Raw genomic sequence first — 25,105 nt, 5'->3', positions numbered from 1 at the left:
TTAATTTTTTAACTGGAAGATTTGGAATATTTTAAAAATAAAAATAATATATTGCTTTAAGCAGTGCCTTTCTTCTCATGAATTACCATTTCTTTACAAACTGCTATCTATGTTTTGCCCCATTTAGGTGTCCGTGTCCCAAACTGTAAAGGTGGTTTCCACCACCTACTTGGCACAGTAATACTACACTTATAGTTTAGGATATGAAGTGAAAACAACCCAATACATTCTGGATTTCTGAACCGGTATGAGGAACTCTCTAAGTGTTTGACTAAAAATGCCCACTTGGTTAGATTAGTTTAGGTGTGATTGGATAGGATCAAAATAAACAGTAAAGGTACTGTGCAAGGAAGTTATGCAATGATGAGGCAGCCAAAAGCAATTTAATTTGAGATTTAAATTCAAATAAACATCCTAAACTATATTGCACTGGCTAAACTAGGGGAGAGCATTAAATGGGAGAGAGCTTAAGGGAGGAGGGCTTTAAAATTCTGGGGTGCCTGCTACATAATTTAGGTCTGATGTATCCTAGAAGAATCATGGCTTTGCTTAGGGCTGGTATTGTCTCTCCTCTGTGTTTGTACAGTCCCCAGCGCAATGGGTTCTCAATCCCAATTGGGTCCTTTGGGTGCTACCATAATATAGGCATTTAATAATAAAGTGTATGATCTCTCTATGATTCAGCATGAGGGAGTTCAATGGGTGTGAGCCTGTTACTGAGGAGGCTCAGTCCCCTGCAACTGAGAGTTTCATCCTGGGTATCATTACTACCTGAAGAGCACAGCTGTCATGGTATGTCATTGTTGCTAAGAGGTGATTCTTAAGGGCTTGTCTATGCAGAGCAGCAGTGTACACTAGAGGGGAGTGATTTCTAAAGTGCACCAGTGTGTTGCATGCTAAATGGCCTGGGTAGATCCTGCTGGCACAACTAAAAGTTCCCTACTGCATGTTAATCTAACATTGTTTGAAACAGCACTACCTTAATGTTCACTACGGAATTTTTAGTTCATGCCAGCAGGTTCTACACAGACCAGTTAGTGAGTAACACATTGGTGTGCTTTAGAAAACATACCGCTCTGGTAAGCATTGCTACTCCATGTAGACAAGACCAAAGACGTCCTGGACAAAGATCATTCAGAGTCCTGAAGAACAGGATCAAGGCCCTACACCAGAAAAGGTAGAAGTGGACAGAGAGTCTGAACTGCGTGTGTAGAGCAATGGTGTGAAAAATTTTCATTAAATGGTGTGAAATGTTTGCCTTACTTAGGAGAGGGGCTGCAATGTATCATATCATCTGAAACTTTGTGTGGCATTGACTTTCAGCAACAGATACTGTACATTGCAGTAGTCAAGCCTGAAGCTGACTAATGCATGGATTTCCATGGCCAGGTCAAATTTCCCCAATCAATTTTTACACTTTCCCCACATTACTATATAGTATCTATTGGGCACTCCTTTGAGCACCAACATGACACCTAGCCACAATGAAACTATACAGTAGGTATTCTTTCTTCACAATCTGTCTGCTTGTTGGGAGGAGAATATTCATTTATTTCTATTTGCAGCAATAAATTGAGAAGTGTAAAAAATTCTATTACTTAAAACAATAAACGCTAAATATACGTTGAGGGGATTTTATCATCCAACTATAATGCTTCCTGTAACTTAAAAAAATACTTTGAGTGGAAAGTCAGTTGTTGGCAGCTAGTGTTTCTTTTTTCTGTTTGTCAGATCTCATTAAGTGTTCTGCTTTTACATTTAATCTTGTTATCTCAACACTAAGTTTCTTGGCTGAAAAATCATTTATTCCGGGTATCAAATGTTTCATTACAGTGAACAAATGTAAGATTGCTCTCAGCACAGAAGATAGCACTATGCCAAAAAAAAAAAAAAATCAGCATTTGCTTCAGATTCTAAAACCTGAGCTGCTGAGGTTCCAGGGGGTTAGGTTTCTCAGAGCAAGTGAAATTAGATTGATTTGTAACAAGAAAGATAGAAGCTCTGAAATTCATTAAAAGGCACATTTATGTCTTCTTATTCATACACATTCCTTGTTCTTTTGAGAAGATTAACATATTTTATGTACCTACCCAATTGCTAATTGATAGTAAATTCTTAGAGGACGATGAACAAGGGAAAAAATGTTAAGGACTCTCAGTATAATATTAAAGACAAGGAATCCATTTAGTAACTTCTGTCGTGGAGGAGTCCTGCCTTTTATATTAGAAGTTCCTCAAGAGAAGTATATTTTCTTCATCTGTTCTATCTAATTAGTATCAGATTCAGATTCTGTTTGCGAATCTTACCCTAGAATCAGATGTTACGGTTTATGGTGGAACAGAGAGATATTCTGGACATTGTGTAACTTGCTTTGGTTCTAGTTTCTACTACATGTTTTTCCTTAATTCTGCCTCAGCACTGTAATCTTACTTAAACGGTTTTCAGCATGTGTCTGTAGCTATTTAGCTTGTTCAATCTTAAGTAATAAACACATTAGGCTCAGGGATAACTTTGACTTCATTAACTGTTTTAAACCTGTCATATTCCCTCCATTTTCTAATGATGATTGATATTGCTTGTCTTCTGTGGTATTGTCTTACCTTATATATCTGGCACCTTCTCTTTTACTGTTTAGGTAACAATACAACTTCTACCACAACAATTAAAAAAAAAAAGACTATCTTGAATGTTGTCACCAGTTTTGCATTTGTAGCCAAATTAATTTAAGTGGATTTTTATGGCAGAGCTTGACCTAATATTTTTAGTCCTGTCCCACACCATTTGATGTCATCCTGAGAAGGAATGGGTGAAGGAATTGGTTGGCATCCAGCACTGATCCAAGTGGTGTCTTGGTGGGCTTTTGTTTTGTTTTTGTTTCTCGCCTTTATCTTGTCCTTTAGGGATCAGTTTTCTACCTCCTAAAGCATCTGATCTCCTTTGAAGTGAAGGCCATTGTTGCTTCAAAAGCTAGCCGGCAGGTTATCTTGGAATGGGGGTGGTATGAAATTAATTTGAGTGTTAAGGGCCTGCACAAGACTTTGAAGACAACATAAAGTTTACGTAGGGGGATGCTTAGTGTTTGTGACAGGGTGGGCTAGACCCAGAGGCCCCAGCTGGAGGCCTCAGGGTCCTACTATACCCCATCTCAGAAAGGAACAGTAGAGAAATTGTCCCAGCTGCCTAGAGTGGCTGTGGGAGGAAGCAGCCAGTCAGAGAGGCTTCAGGGAGCAGCCAAACAGGGCCCATCAGGGCCATATAAAAGAAGCTGGAGTGCTAGAGTCAGTCAGTTGCTGTCTGGAGCTGGAGAGTGAGGACCATAAGGCATCAGTAACAGCATTTGTTCTGTACCATAGCCTGGCAGTAGTACATCATAATACCTAGATTCTGAGGCATTTATCTACACCTCCAGTTTTATAGGCTAAAAGAAAATTATATCTCCCTAGAATTATTGGAGCCTGTCAAAAATAGTGGCTAAACAAGAGCCATCTGACGTTTGTCAAAGGCTTTGTGAAAGCTTAAATAAAGTTCCTCACAAGAGGCTGTTAAAGTCAGGGGTGATAGGCATAAGTATTGTCATGAATTAGAAACAGGCTATGAGATAAGAACACAGTAGGAATGTGCGGACAGATTTCAGTGTGGCAGAGGATTACATGGGAGGTCGCAGTAGGGTGGCCCAAGATCTATTTTAGCACAATTAATTTAATGTATTTATTAATGAGCTGAGAAATAGTGAAAAGAGAGGTGGCACAATTTGCAGATGATACACAATTTAGATTATTCACTAGAAAAGATATGGAGACCCTTCACCTCTCCATTTCACAAATGAGCAGTACAATGGCACAAAAAAAAATGGTTGGCAAATACACATAAGAAGGAATAACAAACAACTACACTTCCACCTTACTATCTTCTAAATTAACTGTAACTGCTCAAGAAAAAGGCCTGGGCATCATTGTGAACAGTTCAGTAAAAATGGAACTTCAAAGTGCAGCAGTAATTTTTGTTTGTTTGTTTTAAAGGTGGAATGCATAAAAATGAATGGAAGACAATGCCAACATATTATAATGCCACTTTGTAGAAATCTATGGTACACCCTCTCCTGGAATACTGTGCTCTCAGAGGCATGGAAAGATTTTCATATGAAAGAGGGATTGAACTGGGGCTCTCAGAAAGACTGGAGCTATGAGTAGACAATATATGTTAGAGAGACAAGGTGGACGAGGTAATATCTTTTATTGAACCAACTTCTGTTGGTGAAAAAGACAACCTTTTGAGCTACACAGTGCTCTTCAGGTCTGGGAAAGGTACTCAGAGTATCACAGCTCAATACAAGGTGTCAGAGGCAGGAACTAGATTACATGGACCTGATATGGCAGTTCCTCTGTTCCTAATTAAGGGGGAGCTACTCTCTGTCCCTGGTATGTGTTCAAACACTCTTACAGTATATCCATCCTTAACAAGGCATTTGGCATTCTAGTCCAAGATCTCACTTCCTGTGGCAGATAGTATACAGGTGTGATAGTTGCCAAGTGTGTGGGAGATTAGGAAATGCTTGAAGTGCAATGCTTTTTAAACAATAAAAAATAATGAAAAGTTGCTAGGCACTATAGCCTGCAGGACTGTTCTCTCATTCTTAGTCTTGTAACACTTATATAGCACCACTGATTACAAATGCATTTGAACTTCATTCACTTCCATAGTTAAATTAGAAAAGATCAAGAGTAGCAGTCACATGTGAAAGTGTTCTTGAGTTACTGCCTGCATAGCCAACAAACTTTTCAGATCTGTGATCCAGTGTTTTGTACTACATTACTGCACTCTTGGTTTCAAAGCAATTCATACTCATTAGTAGGAAAAGTTAAATGCTAGTTTCAGACTGATGGTGGAGGGAATAAGGAATGTATCTACAGCCAGTGTGAAAATTATCTGCCATTGTTAGGCTATCATGTTTTACACTTAGAGCTCTTATTAATCTGCAGTGATCTTTATTGAAAGAGAGGATACAACCATAATTTTCATTCCGTCTCTTATAAACTGGGCACAGGGAAGGGACAGCTAAGAAAGATACACCTCTGCCCCATTACCTGACATTTTATTGTTTGATGTGTATGCTAAATAAATACATAGATGCTGTGTAACTCTGACACCAGTGGAGTCAAAACAACAATGAATTAGATGCATAGGTCCAGATTTTTAAAAGTATTTAGGTGTCACTTTGCTCAGGGTTTAGGAGCCCAACTTTCATTTTAAAAAGAGATGGCACCTAATGCTTAAACCGCCTTTTGAAAATGAGTTTTAGGCTCCTGAACCACTTAGACGTTGCAATCTCTGAGTGCAGCAATACCTAAATACCTTTAAAAATCTGGGTCATAATCTTTAACAGTAATTCTAAAAGTTACCAGGTCTTCTGTGTTTTGATCTGGTTAAAAATCTATTCAGGATCTTCATATACAAAACATTTTTAAGGAATACATGTAAAATACATAAAATGGCCAATTTTTTTCCATTTCAGAATCCTGTTCTGTTGGCATAGGTGGTGTCAAGGAAGAACAACGGCAGTGCCAATTGCAATGTAACAACAATGGCAACCATCTAGGATACTGTGCTGTGTCATTTCATTAAGTGTTATGTACTGGTAGTTTAGGAAAGTGTCAAAAGTAGCTATTTCCCATTTGCAGTATGTGTTTTGCAAAGTTAATATCTTGGCTGTTTTAAAAATAAATTTCTTTTAAAATACCAAAGTGAAGAATTTACATTAATGCTTTTTAAAAAGCATTTTTTTAACTAGAGTTTGTTAAACAGGCACCTATTCTTTTTTCCCCTTGCTCCTAACAAAAATAAGTTACCAATTAACTCATTTCAAGAAAAAGAGAGGTTTAATGAGCAGATTTTAGATTAACAACATATATCTTAATGTTCTTCTTCGAGTGATTGCTCACATCCATTCCAGTTAGGTGTGCGCGCCGCGCGTGCACGTTCGTCGGAAACTTTTTTACCCTAGCAACTCCAGTGGGCCGGCAGGTCGCCCCCTAGAGTGGCGCCGCCATGGCGCTCTATATATACCCCTGCCGGCCCGCCCGCTCCTCAGTTCCTTCTTACCGCCGTGTCGGTCGTTGGAACTGTGGAGCGCGGCTTAGCTGTCCTCCACGTCCCTAGCTCTCCTAGTTTTCAATCGCTTATCTCTAGTTCTATATAGTGTTAATTAGTGTTGTTAAGTAAATAGTTTAGTCAATAGTTGTTAAATAGTTCTTGGCCGGGGGCTTAGCCCTTCCCGGCACCCGGCGCCAGGCTCATGCCTGTTTCGCCGGGCTTCAAGCAGTGTGCGGCCTGCAAGAAGCCCATGCCCACCAGCGATCCCCACGAAGCGTGCCTGAAGTGCCTCGGGGAATCGCACAGGTCTGACAAGTGCCGCATCTGTAAGGCTTTCAAGCCGAGGACAAAAAAGGAGAGAGATCAGAGGCTCCGAACTCTCCTCATGGAGGCGGCACTTGACCCGTCGACTTCGCGGACCGTGGTCTCGGCACCGGCACCGGATCGCTCCGGCACCGAGAAGACTCCTCGGCACCGACCTTCTCCGGCACCGGAATCACAGCCTAGGCCGTCGAAGTCTGCTACTCCGGCCAGGCAGACCCGGCTTGAGCGCCCGGCCTCGACATCGGCCGCGGCACCGCCGGCACCGTCAGCACCGTTGACTCCGGGCCTGGCGGGTCCGTTGAGTCCGGTGCCGCCGAGCTCCCCCATGAGATCTGGGGTTGAGATAGTGGTCCCGTCAACACCGGAGACCTTCGCCTCGGCTCGGGACCTTATTGCCCTGACGGAGCCCACTCGGCTGCCACCCCCGGTACCTCCGGTGCGGGTCGTGTCCAGGGGCAAGCCCATGATGTCGGCGCCGCCCAGAGACAGTCCTTCGCCATCTAGGTCCCGACGTCTTGGGCGCTCCAGATCCCGACGCCGCTCGCAGTCCCGGCACCGCTCCCCTCAGCGGCACCGGTCGCACTCGCGGCAACGGTCGACCTCCGGACGGTCGCGGTCAAGCTCCAGTCGGCGTCACCGGCACCGCGACTCCAGGAGCAGGTCCCATCGCTACTCGCCGCACCGGTCGACCTCCCGGCACCGAGCTGGTGGCAGGTCCCGGTCTCGGTCGACCTCCCGGCGCCGAGCCGGTGGTAGGTCCCGGTCGACCTCCCGGCACCGAGATGGTGGCAGGTCCCGGTCTCGGTCGACCTCCCGGCGCCGAGCCGGTGGTAGGTCCCGGTCGACCTCCCGGCACCGAGCTGGTGGCAGGTCCCGCTACCGAAGCGACACCCGGTACCGATCAGGATCCCGGCACCGTGACAGATCCAGGTCCCGGTCCCGATCCCGGCACCGATACGACTCCCGGCACCGGTCCCCGGCACCGAGACGATCCTCCGTGCCGACCCGCGCCGGCCCGTACCATCCGGGGTCGGCCCCGCCGTGGCCCTCGAGACAGCCGTCCGTATCTTCGCAGGCGGACAGTGCGTATGCGCTCGGCACCGACCGGCAGGCGGCGCTCTTCGGGGATCCGCCGCTGGAAGACCAAGGCCCACCACAGTGGGGATTCTGGACACCCTGGGCATACCATCAGGCCCAGGGCCCCCAGCAGCTCCCTCCCACACCGGCGAATGCGGAGCGTAGGGCCCCTGAAGCCTCCTTGTCTCGCCCCCCTCCCTCCCCGGAGGCGGAGGAAGGGTCCAAACAGCAGGACTCCGCTGTGGCTCCGGAGGTAGAGGCGAGGGCTGAGGAAGACCCTCAGTTGGACACTATCGTGCCTGGGGTCTCCTCATCCTCCTCCCCGGATGAGGCGGTGGCGGGTACCTCCTCCAACAGTCCCCCCCCGCTGGATCTCAGGGCGCACCAGGACCTCCTCAGGCGGTTGGCCCAAAACCTGAGTCTGCAGGCAGAGGAGGTCTCGGAGATAGAGGACCCGATTGTTACCATCCTCTCTTCGGATGCTCCCACCAGGGTCGCCCTGCCCTTTGTACGGACCATTCAGGCCAATGCCAATACTATCTGGCAGTCCCCGGCCTCCATCCCTCCGACAGCGAAAGGAGTCGAGAGAAAGTACATGGCCCCTTCCAAGGGGTATGAATACTTGCACGTTCACCCGACTCCCGGTTCACTGGTGGTGCAGTCGGTGAACGATAGGGAGCGTCACGGCCAGGAGGCTCCGGCCCCCAAATCCAGAGAGGCCAGGCGCATGGACCTCCTTGGCCGTAAGGTATATTCGGCTGGGGCCCTGCAGCTCAGGGTCTCTAATCAGCAGGCCCTGCTGAGCAGGTACGCTTTTAACTCCTGGGTGGCAGTGGACAAATTTAAAGAGCTGCTGCCACAGGATGCTCGCCAGGAGTTTACGGCCATCCTGGACGAGGGCAAAAAGGTCGCGCGCACGGCCTTACAAGCATCCTTGGACGCTGCGGACTCGGCTGCCCGTACCCTCGCGTCGGGAGTTACGATGCGTCGCATCTCCTGGCTGCAGGTTTCCGGCCTTCCGCCAGAGCTCCAGCACACGATACAGGACCTTCCTTTCGAAGGCCAGGGCCTGTTTTCGGAAAAGACAGACCCCAGACTCAAGAGTCTGAAGGACAACCGGGTCATTGCGCGGTCCCTCGGGATGCACACCCCCGTGACGCAGCGTAGACCCTTTAGGCCACAGCAGCAGCCGTACCGTAGGCCGTTTTCCCAGTTCCGCCAGCGGCAGGACCCTTACAGGCGCCGCGGCAGGAACGGCAGGCGCAGGCAGTCTGGGAACCAAGGGGGGCAGAACCAAGGCTCCTCGAAACCCCCGCCTGGTCCTAAGCCTTCATTTTGAAGGTGCGCCCGAGGGCGCTGTAGCAGTTTCCCCTATGGATCTTTTCCCCCCGTTTTCAAACCGCCTTTCGTTTTTCCTCCCGGCGTGGTCCCAAATAACATCGGACCGCTGGGTCTTAAACCTGGTGCAGACGGGATACCGCCTGCAGTTTGTTTCGTTTCCTCCTTCCCGCCCTCCTTCCTCGTCCCTCTTCAGGGACCCCTCTCACGAGCAATTCCTTCGACAGGAGGTGCAGACGCTCCTCAGCAAAGGAGCCATAGAGGCGGTTCCGGAAAACGAGAAAGGCAAGGGGTTTTATTCCCGCTACTTTCTGATCCCCAAGGCCAAGGGGGGCCTCAGGCCTATCCTCGACCTGCGAGAACTCAACAAATACCTCGTGAAGTTGAAGTTCCGCATGGTATCCCTGGGGACCATTATTCCATCCCTGGATCCGGGAGACTGGTACGCCGCCCTCGACATGCAGGACGCGTATTTTCATATTGCCATTTGGCCGCGCCACAGACGCTTTCTCCGCTTCGTTGTGGGGGCTCTTCATTATCAGTTTGCAGTCCTCCCTTTCGGCCTGTCCACGGCCCCAAGGGTGTTTACAAAATGCATGGCAGTTGTCGTGGCGCATCTTCGACGCAACCGTGTCCACGTGTTCCCTTATCTGGACGACTGGTTGATTCGGGGCACGTCGGAGCAGCAGGTCAGCAGCCATGTCCGCCTGATCACCGCCGTATTTGCAAGTCTGGGCCTCCTGATAAACACAGACAAATCCACTCTGAGGCCCACGCAAAAGGTGGAATTTATCGGGGCGGTCTTGGACGCCACGATGGGCAGGGCCTCGCTGCCTCTGCAACGGTTCCAGACCATGGCGGCGATCGTTCAGCGTTTGCGGTCAGCCCCGTTGACGTCAGTAAGGACATGTCTAACCCTGTTAGGCCACATGGCAGCGTGCACTTTTGTGACCGGCTACGCTCGGCTCCACATGAGGCCTCTCCAGCTGTGGCTTATCAGCCGTTACAGGCCGCAAAGGCAACCTTTAGACATGTTAGTCACAATCCCCCAGAAGGTCTTGGACTCTCTCGGCTGGTGGTTGGACCAGTCCGTGTTATGTGCGGGTCTTCCCTTTCACCCCTCTCAGCCATCGGTATCCCTGACAACGGATGCCTCAGATCTGGGCTGGGGGGCCCACCTGGGGACCCTGCGGACACAGGGCCTGTGGTCCCAGGAGGAGGTGGGGCTCCACATCAACATACGGGAGTTGAGAGCGGTCCGCCTTGCTTGTCAAGCGTTTTGTCATCAGCTTCAGGGTCGTTGTGTCGCCGTGTTTACGGACAACACGACGACGATGTACTATATCAACAAGCAGGGCGGCACCAGGTCCTCCTCCCTGTGCCACGAGGCGATACGTCTCTGGGACTTTTGCGTAGCCCACTCCGTTCACCTCAGGGCTTCCTTCCTCCCTGGAGTACGGAACACTCTGGCAGATCGACTGAGCAGATCCTTCCTGTCGCACGAGTGGTCCCTTCGCCCGGATGTCGCTCTCTCCATTTTCCGGAGGTGGGGTTATCCCCGGGTGGACCTCTTTGCGTCCAGGGGGAACAGGAAGTGCCCAGCATTCTGCTCCTTTCAGGGCAGGGAACCGGGGTCGATAGGGGACGCCTTCCTCATCCGGTGGTCGACCCACCTGTACTATGCATTTCCCCCGTTCCCTCTAGTCCACAAGGTCCTCCTGAAGGTGCGCAGGGACGAGGCGCTCGTGATCATGGTAGCCCCGGCGTGGCCCAGGCAGCACTGGTACACCATGCTGCTGGACTTGGCCATAGCCGACCCAGTTCCCCTGCCCCTTCATCCGGACCTGATTACCCAGGACCACGGGACCCTGTGTCACCCAGACCTGCAGTCGCTGCACCTAGCGGCGTGGCTCCTGCGTGGCTGACTGGCCCAGAGCTGCGATGCTCCACGCCTGTGAGAGAGGTGCTCTTGAGCAGCAGGAAACTGTCCACAAGAGCCACGTATTCAGCGAAATGGAAGCGCTTCTCCTGTTGGTGCGTAGAGAGAAATCTCCGCCCTATGGAAGTTTCGGTTTCCGAAATATTAGACTACGTTTTGTCCCTCAAAGGGCAAGGTCTGGCCTTATCGTCGTTGCGAGTCCACCTAGCTGCTATCTCCACCTTTCACCCGGGTGCGGACGGTCGCTCCGTTTTTTCTCACCCGACGGTGTCGAGATTCCTTAAAGGGCTGGAACGTTTATTCCCTAACGTCCGTCCCCCTGCTCCCACCTGGGATCTTAACCTGGTGTTGTCCCGACTCATGGGGCCCCCCTTTGAGCCGTTAGCTACTTGCTCCCTGCTCTACCTTTCTTGGAAAACTGCCTTTCTAGTGGCTGTCACCTCAGCTAGACGGGTGTCGGAGCTCCGAGCTCTTGTGGTAGACCCCCCATATACGGTCTTCCACAAGGACAAGGTGCAGCTGAGACCACACCCTGCTTTTCTGCCCAAGGTGGTCTCAGCCTTCCATGTCAACCAAGAGATTTTCCTTCCGGTTTTTTTCCCAAAACCTCACTCCTCGGGCAGGGAGCAGCAGCTCCACTCGCTGGATGTCCGTAGGGCTCTCGCGTTCTACATAGACAGGACTAAGCCCTTCCGAAAATCCCCCCAGCTTTTCGTGGCGGTAGCAGATCGTATGAAAGGTTTTCCTATCTCCTCCCAGAGGATATCCTCTTGGGTTACGTCCTGTATCAGGACTTGTTATGACTTGGCCCATGTCCCTGCGGGCCGTGTGACTGCGCATTCTACCAGGGCGCAGGCGTCATCGCTGGCTTTCCTAGCCCGTGTGCCCATCCAGGAAATCTGTCGGGCAGCGACCTGGTCATCGGTCCACACTTTTGCTTCCCACTACGCCCTGGTCCAGCAGTCGAGGGAGGATGCGGCCTTCGGAACTGCGGTGCTCCGGGCCGCGACTTCTCACTCCGACCCCACCGCCTAGGTATGGCTTGGGAGTCACCTAACTGGAATGGATGTGAGCAATCACTCGAAGAAGAAAAGACGGTTACTCACCTTTGTAACTGTTGTTCTTCGAGATGTGTTGCTCACATCCATTCCACACCCGCCCTCCTTCCCCACTGTCGGAGTAGCCGGCAAGAAGGAACTGAGGAGCGGGCGGGCCGGCAGGGGTATATATAGAGCGCCATGGCGGCGCCACTCTAGGGGGCGACCTGCCGGCCCACTGGAGTTGCTAGGGTAAAAAAGTTTCCGACGAACGTGCACGCGCGGCGCGCACACCTAACTGGAATGGATGTGAGCAACACATCTCGAAGAACAACAGTTACAAAGGTGAGTAACCGTCTTTTTCAGCTAGATAAATCTTTGAAGTGACAAAGAAATTCAGTTGCAAAATAGAAGGTTTATAATTGTTGGGCAGAGAGACAACTACTGTATACAACAGATATCACTAGTTAATGTGTCACTATAAAAGCTCACTTTAAGGAAACAAGAATGTCCTCTCCCCACACTCTATTTGAGGCTGCGTTTTTCGTGGTGACTCTAGCTTAGTGGGTTTTTTACTGGAATTCATTTGGGTTGTGTATTTTTGGCTCTTGGGTCTAAGTTTCACATGCAGCACCACAAAAAGTTCATCCTTATAAGTCACAGTAGTTGTTAGTGGTCATTGGAGAGAGGAAAAACACTTGTATGCTGGGTTTCTTTAAAGAGTAATTCCCAAAGATGTTAGTGACTCTTTATATATTTGCATTACAATGTGTGCAAATATTTTCATTGCTTCTTTTGAAGGCTAGATTGGGCTGATAAAGGGTGGCACATAGTTGTGGTGCCTCAGGAACAGTGCAAGGAAGGAGTTGTGCCTCAGAGGGGACTGGCCATTTCCTTTCCTGTCCTACCCTCGCCCCTGGAGGTGGGGTACAAATCTATTACTGGCCTTCATCAGTAGCAGGTAACTAACCCCCTCCCCTGCAATAGTTAAGCTGAACTGATTGGTGCACTGCGATGAGGGAGGAGCCATGGCCAACCCATCTGTCAAGGGTAGGAGTAATGGGTGTACAGAACCTATTTACCCCAATGTACTCATGCCCACAAGGTAGGTAGTCCATTTAGAGGCTGAAAGGAAGGTGTCTGATCTAGCCCTTAATAATTGTTATCCAGCCACATTACCTCTTCATCACCCTTTTTATGGCCATCTGATTTTTCTAAAGAGGGAGAATTTGAGAATATCTTGGTGATTTTTCACGAAGACTCTGTGGTCCAGCCTAAAATCCAAACAGACTAGACTGAGACATCCCTACCTGGTCAGTGTTTTGATGTATTTCCTGTACATGTCTCTTTGTCAGGAATGAAAAGAAATATATGAACAGATATTGGAAAGAAGTAGAAGTTGGCGACTTTGTTCAGCTTCGTTGTAATGAAATCATACCTGCTGACATATTGCTGCTCTCTTCAAGTGACCCTGATGGGCTGTGTCATATAGAAACTGCTAACCTGGATGGGGAGACCAATTTAAAACAAAGACAGGTAGTGAGGAGATTCTTAGAGTTGGTAAGTCAACATCTTTCATTTTTATTTAAGATAATGGTTTGTTTAAACTCAATAAGTGATTCACCAATCCAAAAGCACACCAATCAATTAACCTTTCTTCTTCTAGCAGGACTGGTGCTCCCCTGCAATTAGAATTAAACTGTTAGGATATGCCAACAGTTACCTCAGATACCATTATGCAGTTATTGCTACATTTTCCCCGTATTTGAAAATGGAGATATTTGGTAATTGTGTGGGACAGGCAAATGTTACTTTTTTTTTTTAATGACTTGTATTGTATTTTGGTTTTTGTATCACATTTTCAACTGTTCTTTCTGTAGATCGTTTTCAACATAGAAAATAACTATTTTTCATGTCTGTGGGCCAAATCACTTTCAGTTGGAAATTCTACATAAAAATCCATGTCCCTCTAACTTTAAAGGTACAGCATGCATGTATTTTAATGGTGTATTTTCAGCTGGTGAGAGCACGAGCTACAAAAGTTGCCTCACTGCTCTCTTGTTGGCATTCATCTCTCCACAACAGCATTGTGCTGCAAATAAACGAACAAACCCAGAAGGTCGGGAATAGGAGGTGCTTTGTATGAAATGATTGGAAAACTAGCCTGACTTTTACTTAATCTAGCGACCGTACTTGAGTATTAATCATATGTAACATAGTGATAATAGCACTTCTCTAACTCACAAGGGTGCTGTGATTGTGAGGCACTCCAATACTGCAGTAATGGGGCCCATGTAAGTACCAAATATAGATTGAAGTCAATGACAAAACTGCCATTTATTTCAACGATATCCCCTCCTAAAGTCAAATATTGAAAAAGAGCTCCAAAGAAAACAGCACATGACCACCTCCTCCTAGAATAACTCAGAAAGACTAAATACCCAAGTCCTGGTTTCAATGTCAATTAAGTTGTCAGCAGCATGCGTACCTGAAATTTCAAAGTCTAGTGCAACTGCAGCATCCTGTAATTCCCTCAGCAATATGTGAGCAGTCCTTATTAAAGTACTGGCCAAAACCCCTGGCATGTGATGTCACTATATGTGTCTCACTAAGATGAGAAGAGTCTTTACAACCTTTGAAAAACTTGCCCTGGTGAGTGTTGAACAGTGATATGTCAGAGGCAGTTCCTCTGTGTCCCTTTTTTAGACAACCAAATGACAGGGAAGATTGGAGTGGGTTCTCTGTTCCTAAAATGAAGTTCACCTCTTCTCTGGACCCAGCTAAATCATCCCCATCAGAGATAGTTTATTCCTGGGGCTCAGAAATATGTTTCTGAAGAGCATATTTTTTCCACCAAATGTTAAGTATCATTGTAAAAGAAATTCCATAGGAGCCTGTCCCCAAATTCCCTATAAGAAGTCCACCCCACACCATTAATTCATTGAAGCTGAATGCTGCTACATTATCAGTATGTACAGTAAAATTATTCTTAATACGTCTGTTGCCATGTGGCACTGGCTCATTTCACAGCACTCTCGTATAAATGGGAAACAAATGAATAGATTGTGCAATCCTTCCTCCCTCCTCTTTATAGCACACACACGTCACAGGCCGAGGGCAAGATGTGGGAACCCGTTGTTAAAATATCAGCGGCACATCACAGGATTTGAGCTAACATTCCCGTAGCAAGCATGGAGAAAGATTTAATATCAATACTTTGCATTTATGTTATTAGGCAAAATGAGTTTTTTCTTAAATGTGTGAAGTAGGTCAAGAAGTCACAATGGCTTTCATTTTACAGACAGGGAAGCTGAGAGAGAGGGCCAAATTCTTTAGTACCCTTTCCTGTGCTGGGCATGAGGAAGAGAGGAGGTGGCACGCCACATGAGATGGGAAAGCCACTTTCAAGACTCCCAAATTCTGTCCCAGTTCAGAGTCTCTACCTTGTTCCCACCCATGCAATTTACAGCATGCCAAGTCTACTCTAAGTTGCATGCCATAAAGAGCCATGTCACCAATACAGACTAGCCAGAGTGTAGTGCTTGACACTCATGCCTCTTCTAGATACCAACACATTCTCATGTGTCAGGGTCAGACTGAGAAGCCTGTGCAGAGCTGTTATGCCAGCTCTATTTTGGTCTGAGAACTCCCCTGCAAAGAGGTATGATCTTCCAGGGCAGTCTGTACCCTCTTTATGTCCTCTGCTCATACAGACGTATGCAGGGCCCAGACAGTGACTTTCCCAAAACTAGAGAGAGTCAGAATTCCTGCATGCCAGTCCTGTGCTCAGAAAATACTGTTTTCTTACCGGAACAACATCTGTCCACCAGAGATTGGATGGGTCCTTTGTTAGCAGTACTCTGAATCACAGCAAGCAACTACAGTGGCAGTCCTGAGACTGAGGATGCAGCACTTTGCAGGCCTTATCACACTCTAAACAAATGTGAAGAAGGCTCATGAAGATCCTAGAATTGTTTCTGCAGCATTTGTGGCTGCTATTGGTCTTCTCGGCTGGCGAATCCCAAGAACCTAATTTTTGGAATGGAGTATCTAGAAATATAAATTATTTCAATTCTGCCTTGATTTATCTGAATAAATATTAGTATGTTGGGAACACTATTGTTACTTAGTATTGTTTGTATGTTAATAAATGTGATACTTCTGACATAAAACCTATACTTTCTGTATATGATCATATGTCCCATTGATACTCAAACTGTGAAATCAATCCTTGACTCTGTACATGATTTTAATTTCATGGGCTGTATTGCCATTTCTCTGGCTTTTGAAAAATCTAATTTGAATGTGTGATTCTTTGGTATACATTTACATCAGGTAGGTTAGCAAATAAACGATCAGTTAAGCAAGTAGGTGAGAGATCTGTTTGTGTAATTGCAGTTTAAAGATCTGATTCTCCTGAAACCAATCAATATTTGAAGTGCTACTGCACGGTAATTGAGTTTACTAATCTTTTTTCCTCATTTTGCCATAAATTTATGAGGCAATTTCTTTTTAAGTTTTTTTTTTTTTTACTGATTTGCACTTAACCAGTAGCTTTTATTTCAGTATCCCTGTATGTCTGATCTTATGTAAACAAATCTTTGGAGAACAATTCTATTTAAAATTAATAAAGCAGCTCATGAAATGGAATATTTCAGAAATTTTTCTTTTTCTTTTAACTTGTCATGATACTCAGTGCTGGGTTTTTTTAAATGGTTCTTCTGGGAAGGAAAATATAGGCAGAGATTTTTCAAAGGCATTTATGCCTTAGAAATTCTCCCCCTTAATATTTAGGTACTGTAGTCTCTGGACCTAGATACTATGGAGATTGTTATATTCAAAAACCTTAAATAATCAGAAATTTCCTTTCATATAATTTGCCTTTAGATCAGAAAAATATAGGGGATTTATTTCATACTGGGGCATGGATCAGATCAATGTGTGTATTGAGACACATTGGAAAGTTAAGCTGAGAATACTTTGCTATACCCAAGTTTTGAGTGACCTAAAGTTCTAGCAGTGAACAACCAGCACTCTTTTCGGAAAAGCTTAGTGTATCTTGGTGATATACCAAGTTCCTTCTAAACGCTAACCCACCCTATTTGTTCCTTATGTCACAGCAAACATTTGAGTGTGCTGTACCTAATAGGAGACACATTGTGCAAGAAAAATCAATGTGTTTTCTGTATTACTGTGCAGCCTGTTTTACCACCACACCCTCTATAATTGCTTATGGAATGTTGTACATGTGTTTAAAATATTTTGTCCAACCACTCTTCTGAGAGCAGCTAAGCAGATGCAGCCTTCATTACAGGAATCAATCCTTCCTTTCAGGTTTCATAAGGATGATTTAGAATATTTTGCTAGTATTAATCTAGACTCATGAAAAACATTTACAGTCTTAATGCACTGCAGAATGAAACAACCCAAATATTTGTATCTAGTGTGTTCCTAACAAAATCCACAAAGTCTCTTTTAGATGTTGTTCACCAGATTATGGTTCATAAAATCACTGGCCATGTTGTGGGACATAGGTGGAGAGCATCAATTTGGCAGGAGTCCCAGGACAAGGCTCTGGGGGGAGTGCATATTGGAGCAGCAGTGGCACCACCCTTTGAAAAGCTGGACTGTGTTTCTCTTCATAGCTGGACAGTGGAGGATCATGTCTTAACCCCTTGTCATATACAGATAGTTAAGGGTTAATAAAACAGGAGTACTTCATGTCTCTTTTGACTGTAAAGGGTTAACAAGTTCAGTGAGCCTGGCTGTCACCTGACCAGAAGACCAATCAGGGGACAGGATACTTTCAAATCTTGAGGGAGGGAAGTTTGTGTGTGTGCTGTTAGTGTTTGGTTGTTGTTCTCTCTGGGTTCTGAGAGTGACCAGACGTGCAACCAAGTTTCTCTCCAATCTCTCTGATACAGTCTCTTATATGTCCAGAATAGTGAGTACTAGGTAGATAAAGTGAGTTAGGCTTATGTTTGTTTTCTTTATTTGCAAATGTGTATTTGGCTGGAAGGAGTTCAATTTTGTATTTTGCTGAAAGGATTTTAATTTGTACTTATATACTTAGGCTGGGAGGGTATTCCCAGTGTCTATAGCTGAAAGACCCTGTAACATATTCCATCTTAAATTTACAAAGATAATTTTTACTGTTTTTCTTTCTTTAATTAAAAGCTTTTCTTGTTTAAGAACCTGATTGAGTTTTTTTTTTCTGGTGTGAGATGCCAGGGGACGGGGTCTGGATTCACCAGGGAATTGGTGGGGAGAAAGGAGGGAAGGAGGAGAGAGAGGTTAATTTCTCTCTGTGTTAGGATTACTTTCTCTCTCAGGGAGAGTCTGGGAAGGGGAGAGAGAAGGAGGGGGGGAAGGTGAATTTTCCCCTCTGTTTAAGATTCAAGGAGTTTGAATCACAGTGATCTTCCAGGGTAACCCAGGGAGGGGAAGCCTGGGAGAGGCAACGGTGGGGGAAAGGGTTTACTTTCCTTGTGTTAAGATCCAGAGGGTCTGGGTCTTGGGGGTCCTCGGGCAAGGTTTTTGGGGGACCAGAGTGTACCAGGCACTGGAATTCCTGGTTGGTGGCAGCGCTACAGGTTCTAAGCTGGTAATTAAGCTTAAAGGAATTCATGCTGGTACCCCATCTTTTGGACGCTAAGGTTCAGAGTGGGGATTTATACCATGACACCCCTGCCCTCTTTCTTTCTGAAGAGCTGGGCCTTGTCTACACACAGTTGTGTACTGGTTTAATTAAATAAATTTAGATGAAGTGGTTCTGCTAAACCAGTGAAAATTCCTGTGTGGAGGCACATTTATTTTGGTTTATTTTTGACACTTTGGATTCAAACTTTCCTGTTTCAATTTAACTTAAGTCAGTAAAAAAATCAATTTGCAAGTCCTAATCAACTTACGCTAAACTGGAAATAAACATGGTCTAAACCTAAATAAGAACATCCACACATAGCCTTCTGCATTGGTTTAACTACACTAGTTTAAAGTAACTCCCTAAAGTTAAACCAGTGCACTAGCTGTATGTTTGAGGTCAGGTCTACACTACAAAGTTTTGCGAGCGTAGTTGTGTCAGGATGTGGCGGGGGGGGGGATCACACCCCTAACCAACATAACTTTGCCAGCAAAACTCCCAATATAGCCACAGCCTATACCAGCACAAGGAGTGCTTTTGCCAGTATAGCTTGTTATCTGGGGAGAAAATTTAACTGTAGTGGCAAAAGAACTCCTTTTGCTGCTATAAGCTGTGTTTCCACAAAGGGGATGGCCTTTATAATATTGACTAGCCCTGAGAGACTGTGGCTGAACCCCATGAAGGGACAAGGAGGGTAAAAGAAGGATCCTTAATTCTCTTTCCTTTTCCTGCCCATTCCATCCATCCATCCATCGAGGACCAGCCTCAGTCTAGCTCTGTGTGTACCTATCTGAAAGGACTAGTAAAAATACTAAATTCTAATGAATAATTAGATGGAGATTGACTAATCATAATGCTTGGTCTTATTTAGAGGTGTGCATACTTTGGATGGACATGAGCAGGCCGCACTACATTTCTAGCAACTTTCTGGTGTAATTCCGTCTGCACTCTTTTAAAAAAAAAAAAAAAAAAAAAAGTTAATGGAGTTAAGTAAAGTTACTTTAAAATTCCAGATATGTGAATGTTAAAATAGCAGACTAATGCTCTATCCCACACACTTTGCCAAAATTAGATTCACCACTGGGAAAAGAGAGTTTTTAAAAAAACCACAACAAGCAAAAAAGAGAAACCAACTTCCTCATTTTGTATCTGCCGTACTGCAGTGTAGTTCAGCTAAAAGAATAGTCAGTTTTTAGTTTAAGCTTTCAGTGAAACATGTCTTTTTCAGAATTCCCAAACTTGACATGTCACACCGTATTATATAGGCTTTTTGTTATGCAACACAAAATGCTAACACATCAAGCCCATTCAAAACCACAGTTCAAAGGCAGGCTTTTAATTTTCACCATGTCAGTAGTAGTAAAACCTTCCAAAGCAACACAAATGTATTTTTTAAAAGTTGAAACAGGGTGAAAAGCACACCATTCGTACTGCTGTACCATATCCTTTCAGGTAATGCTGTGTTCAGAGACACCTTCTGAGAAAATTGTTGATGTCTCTAATTATAAAAATATATTTCTAACAAGATGATATAGCAACTAGCAAGACAAAGTAAAACAGCAACAAATAGAACATCTTATTGAGTATAAAATTTAAAGTGGGTCCTTAGCAAGTGGAAGGATTATAAATCTGTTTACATTTATAATTTTTTGTTAATATAATAGTTTAGCACTTTTTCACTCCTTCACTACCTTTGCGTTGTTGTCTTGTGATTACTTTTGCAGTGGCAGGGGGAAGTTATGCAAATTATCAAAGAATAGTTCTGTTCCTGTGTGTTCGATGTAAAATGAGTTGATTGTCTCCTTCTGGTTTCCAGTGTGTAAGTGTCCACATCACTATTCTTACTGTCAAGATTTATTGGCAGTCTCATTCCAGAGGCTAAGGATTTGAGTAGGTATAGGTCAAAATTTTCAAACCTGTCATTTAACCCAAAGCTCCTAAATAAATGGTGTGGGTTTTTTTTTCAAAGGCGCTGAGCACTTGGCATCTCCAGTTGACATAGGCCACCTTTACTTTTGTGCTCAAATATGGGTTATGGGGCCTAACTTAAAGTATCCAGGGTTGAAAATCCTACTCATGGAGACTGACATACCCTTGTGTTCCTAAAGGTGGTTCCTTCACCCCAGGGTCAAGGTGCAGGGGTAAAGCTAGAGGGAGGGGGAGAGGGAGGTAGATGTGTAATGCTACTGCGCATGTATATATCTGCTCTGTGGAGAAATAGGAGACTTCATAATCCAGGAGGTCAGTTTGGCACCTCTACATTACAGTTTTTCAGATGGAAAAATTAAACATTTCAGATCTGGGGAAAAAATGTTAAATTAATTTTCTGCTACAAAAGGAGTACATTTTTAAATTTAAAGCATGTTTAGAGCAGGTTTTTTGGCCTTTTCTTTACATTTTCCTGGTTGTTGCTGGTTCGAGCTGTCAACTCCAATGTTTCATGGCTGTTTTGCATCATTTAAATATGGCTTTCTTTAACAAAACCAAATGTCGTGGTTGGTTACTCCTTAGTCGTAGATACTAATTGCTGTGCCTGTTGGGAAGGGGAAATCATTTTATAATATCTGTTACCAAATATGATATTTTCTTATCAAACACTGAGCATTTTTTAATTCAGGACCAGAGTAAGGCTACGTCTACACTAGCACTTTTATTGGTGTAACTTATGTCACTCAGGGGTATGAAAAGACCCCTCCTAAGTGTCATAAGTTACATCGATAGAAGCGTTGGTATGCCCAGCGCTATGTCAGCGGGAGACGGTCTCCCATCAAGATATTTACTGCTGCTCATTGGAGGTGGTTTAATTATATCAACAGCAGAGCTCTCTCTCGTCAGCATAGAGTGGCTACATGAGTAATCTTACAGAGTCACAGCTGCATCGGTACAGTACTAGCGTAGACGTGGCCTAAGGCACTCTGGAGCCCTAGGAGCAGCATGACATGCAGTTCCCCATGGCATTGCCCCTAGTGCCCGACTCCCATTCCATAGCCACACCCTCACATGGAGGGGCAATGGCAAGGGCTCCTCCCACTCCACAGAGGTAAGCTCAGCAGCATGGGACCACCTCTATTTCATGAAACCACAACTGGGCTTCACAGGCTCCATTTCTCCTCCAAAAAGGTAGGGGAGGCAGCAGAGAGGTTGTGTTTCTAAAGCATGGCTCGTGGGCTTGTCAACATTTACGCAACAAGGAACTCAAGTTAATTATTAAAACAGACACTTAGCTAGGTCCAGACAACAGCATCGCAGAAATGTTAACTTACCCAGAGTGGTTCTCAAGTTCCCCAACTCTCTCCGATATGGTGTATGTCAACTACAGAGTTATTAATCATAGATTTATTGTTAATCCTCTCATCTCCCCTGCTCCTCCCTCAGCAGAGCTATCATAGAGGTACTTGGCTCTGGTATTATGTGAGGATGGGGTCTTCTTAATACTATAATAGCATCAGGAACACTAGTTCAGCAAGTCTGTGATAATGGATGATGTTAAAAAAAATATGATTCCAGGCTAAGGCTTTATGCCAGTTTCTGATTTGGAGAACATTGTTATTACTTAGTTATATAACCTAGAAATTAGAGACTATAATGGAAAGACTGGCACAAATGTAACAGCGGTGTCATCACTAATGGTATCCTATAATAGTCAAATCTAATGCTCTATTTTCATTATCCATATTAGAACTGTTCTGTTTTCTCCAACAGCGAGAACTAGAATCTCACAGAAGCAGAGGGTCCCTGCAGGTTACAGATTTCACCCATTTGCAAAATAAGATTAGAATCAGCCTATATAAACACTTCTTCTGTGTAATGTCGTGAAATAAACTCTTTTATCTAAATTGCATTTCTGAGATGGAAATGCAATAGGTACATCTAGCTTCACTATTCACATCTGGTATCCAATTAATCTCAGAATTTACTATTTATAAAGGACATTTCCATCACCTGTCACTGCTTTGTGCTGTTGGGGCTCTGGAGTTCCATTTTAAAATTGTGCAGCAAAGAGAAAGCAAGAGAGCTGTGTGCCAGCACCAATGAAAGAGCCTATCTTACAATTTCCAAGAGAACTCATGAAATATCAGAGAAACATAAATACATGGAAGAGTTGCACCCCTACCCTCTGACTGATCCTCTTCATGTGAGGGCAGAGACCCTTCTTCCTCCCTTTCTTCTCTCCTTCCCTTTCGTTTTGGCAGATCTTTGTGGGAGTGGAGAGAGTATGCCCAAGGGCTCCCCTCTTGCCAGCAGCTTGGTTTAAGAGATGAGGAGGAGGCTTAACAATGCACTTTTCCTGCTTCCTGCTTTTTTTTTTCTTTTCCCAGCAACAGTTCTACTCATGAGTAGTCTGAGCAGCCCTCACCCCTGACTATTAGGGATATGTCTACACAGCTCGCAGGAGCTTCCCTGTCCCAGTCAGCATACTCAAGTTAGCACTCTAAAAACAACTGTGTAGACATTGCTTTGAAGCTATGGCTCAGGGTGGAACTTAAGCCCTGAAGCCCACCTATCTCCCGAGGCTACAAAGCCTGAGCTGTCTGAAGTTATGTTTAGAGCCGCTAGTGTGAGCCCCACAAGCCCAAGTCTCTCTACCCAGGCTGGGAGGTTTGCTGCCACAGGCTGTGTAGATACACCCTAAGAGGCTGTGGTAACGGCAGCAGCAGGCCCCTTTATTTTTGGAAGCTTTCTTAGGCCTTAGTGCTGTCAAATTAAAATTTTGTGCAAATGAAAATTAAAATACTGCATAACACACAGCATGTGAGATTTTAATTTAGCAATTTTGACAGCCAGCAGAAAGACTAGGAGAGGTGTTGAGCAACAGTATCAAGCAAAGGTGAGGAGAGCATGGACTACTGGGGAGTTATGAGGACATGGACAAGGTATGGAAGAATATCAGTGTATCCTCTTGGAGGGGTTGTGAGGATGAAATTAGTAAGAGTTTATAAGGTAACAGCCCATGTTGCACACACAACTTTTTCAAACACTAAAGCTCTGGTCTCTGTTTTTATTCAAAGGTTGGGCTAATGTTTGGGTTGGTTCTTGTTAAGTATAAACCAGTTAATCCATTCCACTGTCTGGCCTTTGGTAGCTATGGTCTCCACATTCTTAACCTTCAGTCAAGTTCTGGATCCATATTTGGGAAGCTACTTCAACCATGAAATGCTCTTTTTCCTCATAACTACCGCCTTACAGTGTTAGTCTCCTTTAGGTGCGAAGACAAGTGAGGAACAAATGGTGTGTGTTTAAACGTGTATATCAGATCAGAAGCTGCCTGGAACCATTCACTGGAACAGAGCTGAAACAGACACCGGGTAGCATCAAGTGTGGAACAGCCGTGGGCTATGACAACATATCTCCAGAATTCCTAAAAAACCTTGGCCACCGTGCTTGGCTATGACTTGTTAAATTCTTCACCAGGGTCATCAGTGAAAGGAGGCTACTGAAGATATGGCTCACTGCAAAAGTCATTGGCCTCCTAAAGCCTGGAAAGGATCCAAGTCAAGCATCAAGCTATCGTCCCATATCTTTATTGTTGGTGTGCTTCAAGGCACTGGCACCTGGTCCTATAGCGCATATTACCCGATGTGGAGAGAATTTTGAGCCCTAACCAAACCAGCTTTTGCCGAAGCCATAGCACATATGATCAAGTACTCACGCTGACCACATTTGTTGAAAATGGCTTCCAGGCAAACTTGAAAACAGGCGCTGTTTTCATTGATCTAACAGTGGCGTACGATATGGTATGGCACACTGAGCTGCTCGTGAAGGTATCACAGGTTCTGCTACCTTGGGTTACAGGCGTCAAACTGTTCCTCCATGATAGGCAGTTCAGAGTCCATGTGGGGGAGAGGATGAGTGCTTGGAGATGGCAGAGCAATGGGCTACCCCAGGGATCTGTGCTTTCGGCAACCCTGTTCAACCTTTACATCAATGACCTGCCAACAACAGAGTCATGAAAGTTCATTTAGCAGACATCTTTTGTGATACCCAGGTCCAGACGTTCCACAAGCTTGATGCCATCTTAAACCAAGACATGACAAAGTTAGCTGACTACTGTAAGACTTGGCGCCTCCAGCCAAGTGTCATAAAAACAGTCTCCAGTTTGTTCCATCTTCATCACGCCAATGCAACCCGAGAACTGATCTGAATGGTCAGAAGATGAAGCATGAAATAGAACTGGTCTATCTAGGTGTGACCTTAGACCACCCACTGAGTTACCATGCCCACCTGAAGAAGACAGCAGCTAAAGTTAAGATGAGCAACAATCTTCTTAGCAAATTGGCAGGCTCTTCATGGGGTGCTCGTGCTCCAACTCTGCAAACGTCAGCTCTTGCCACCTCATATTCGGTAGCGAAGTACTGCGCACCAGTATGGAGCCGATCGTCACACACAAAACTGGCAGATAAGCAGTTACATGCCGCCATGTGTATCATCTCCAGCACCCTGCGTCTGACTCCACTTCCAGGACTCCCAGTTCTGAGCAATATTGCTCCTCCTCATATCAGACGAAAGGTTGCCACTGGCATGTTTCTAGAGAAACTACATGCCAACTCAAGCCTGCCGCTACACAATGACCTTTTAAAACCACCAGCTGCACATTTGCCACCACATCGCCCATTATGGTCTCATCCGCCACACCAGGATATTAGGGCGGAAACACTCTGG

General features: G+C 45.3%; 1 protein-coding gene across 1 annotated transcript in view; it reads left to right on the top strand.

The window, feature by feature from the left end:
• ATP10A (ATPase phospholipid transporting 10A (putative)) overlaps positions 1–25,105 on the top strand; it is a 159,661-nt gene that overhangs the window by 51,764 nt on the left and 82,792 nt on the right. The window contains exon 2 of the mRNA XM_030571040.1: positions 13,161–13,365. Coding sequence (XP_030426900.1) covers positions 13,161–13,365 — 205 coding nt within the window. The remainder of the gene's footprint in view (positions 1–13,160; positions 13,366–25,105) is intronic.

This window comes from Gopherus evgoodei, chromosome 1, assembly GCF_007399415.2.
Source record: "Gopherus evgoodei ecotype Sinaloan lineage chromosome 1, rGopEvg1_v1.p, whole genome shotgun sequence".
Taxonomy (NCBI): Eukaryota; Metazoa; Chordata; order Testudines; family Testudinidae; genus Gopherus; species Gopherus evgoodei.
Note: the sequence above shows the minus strand (reverse complement) of the source record. Positions and strands in the feature narration are given on the sequence as shown.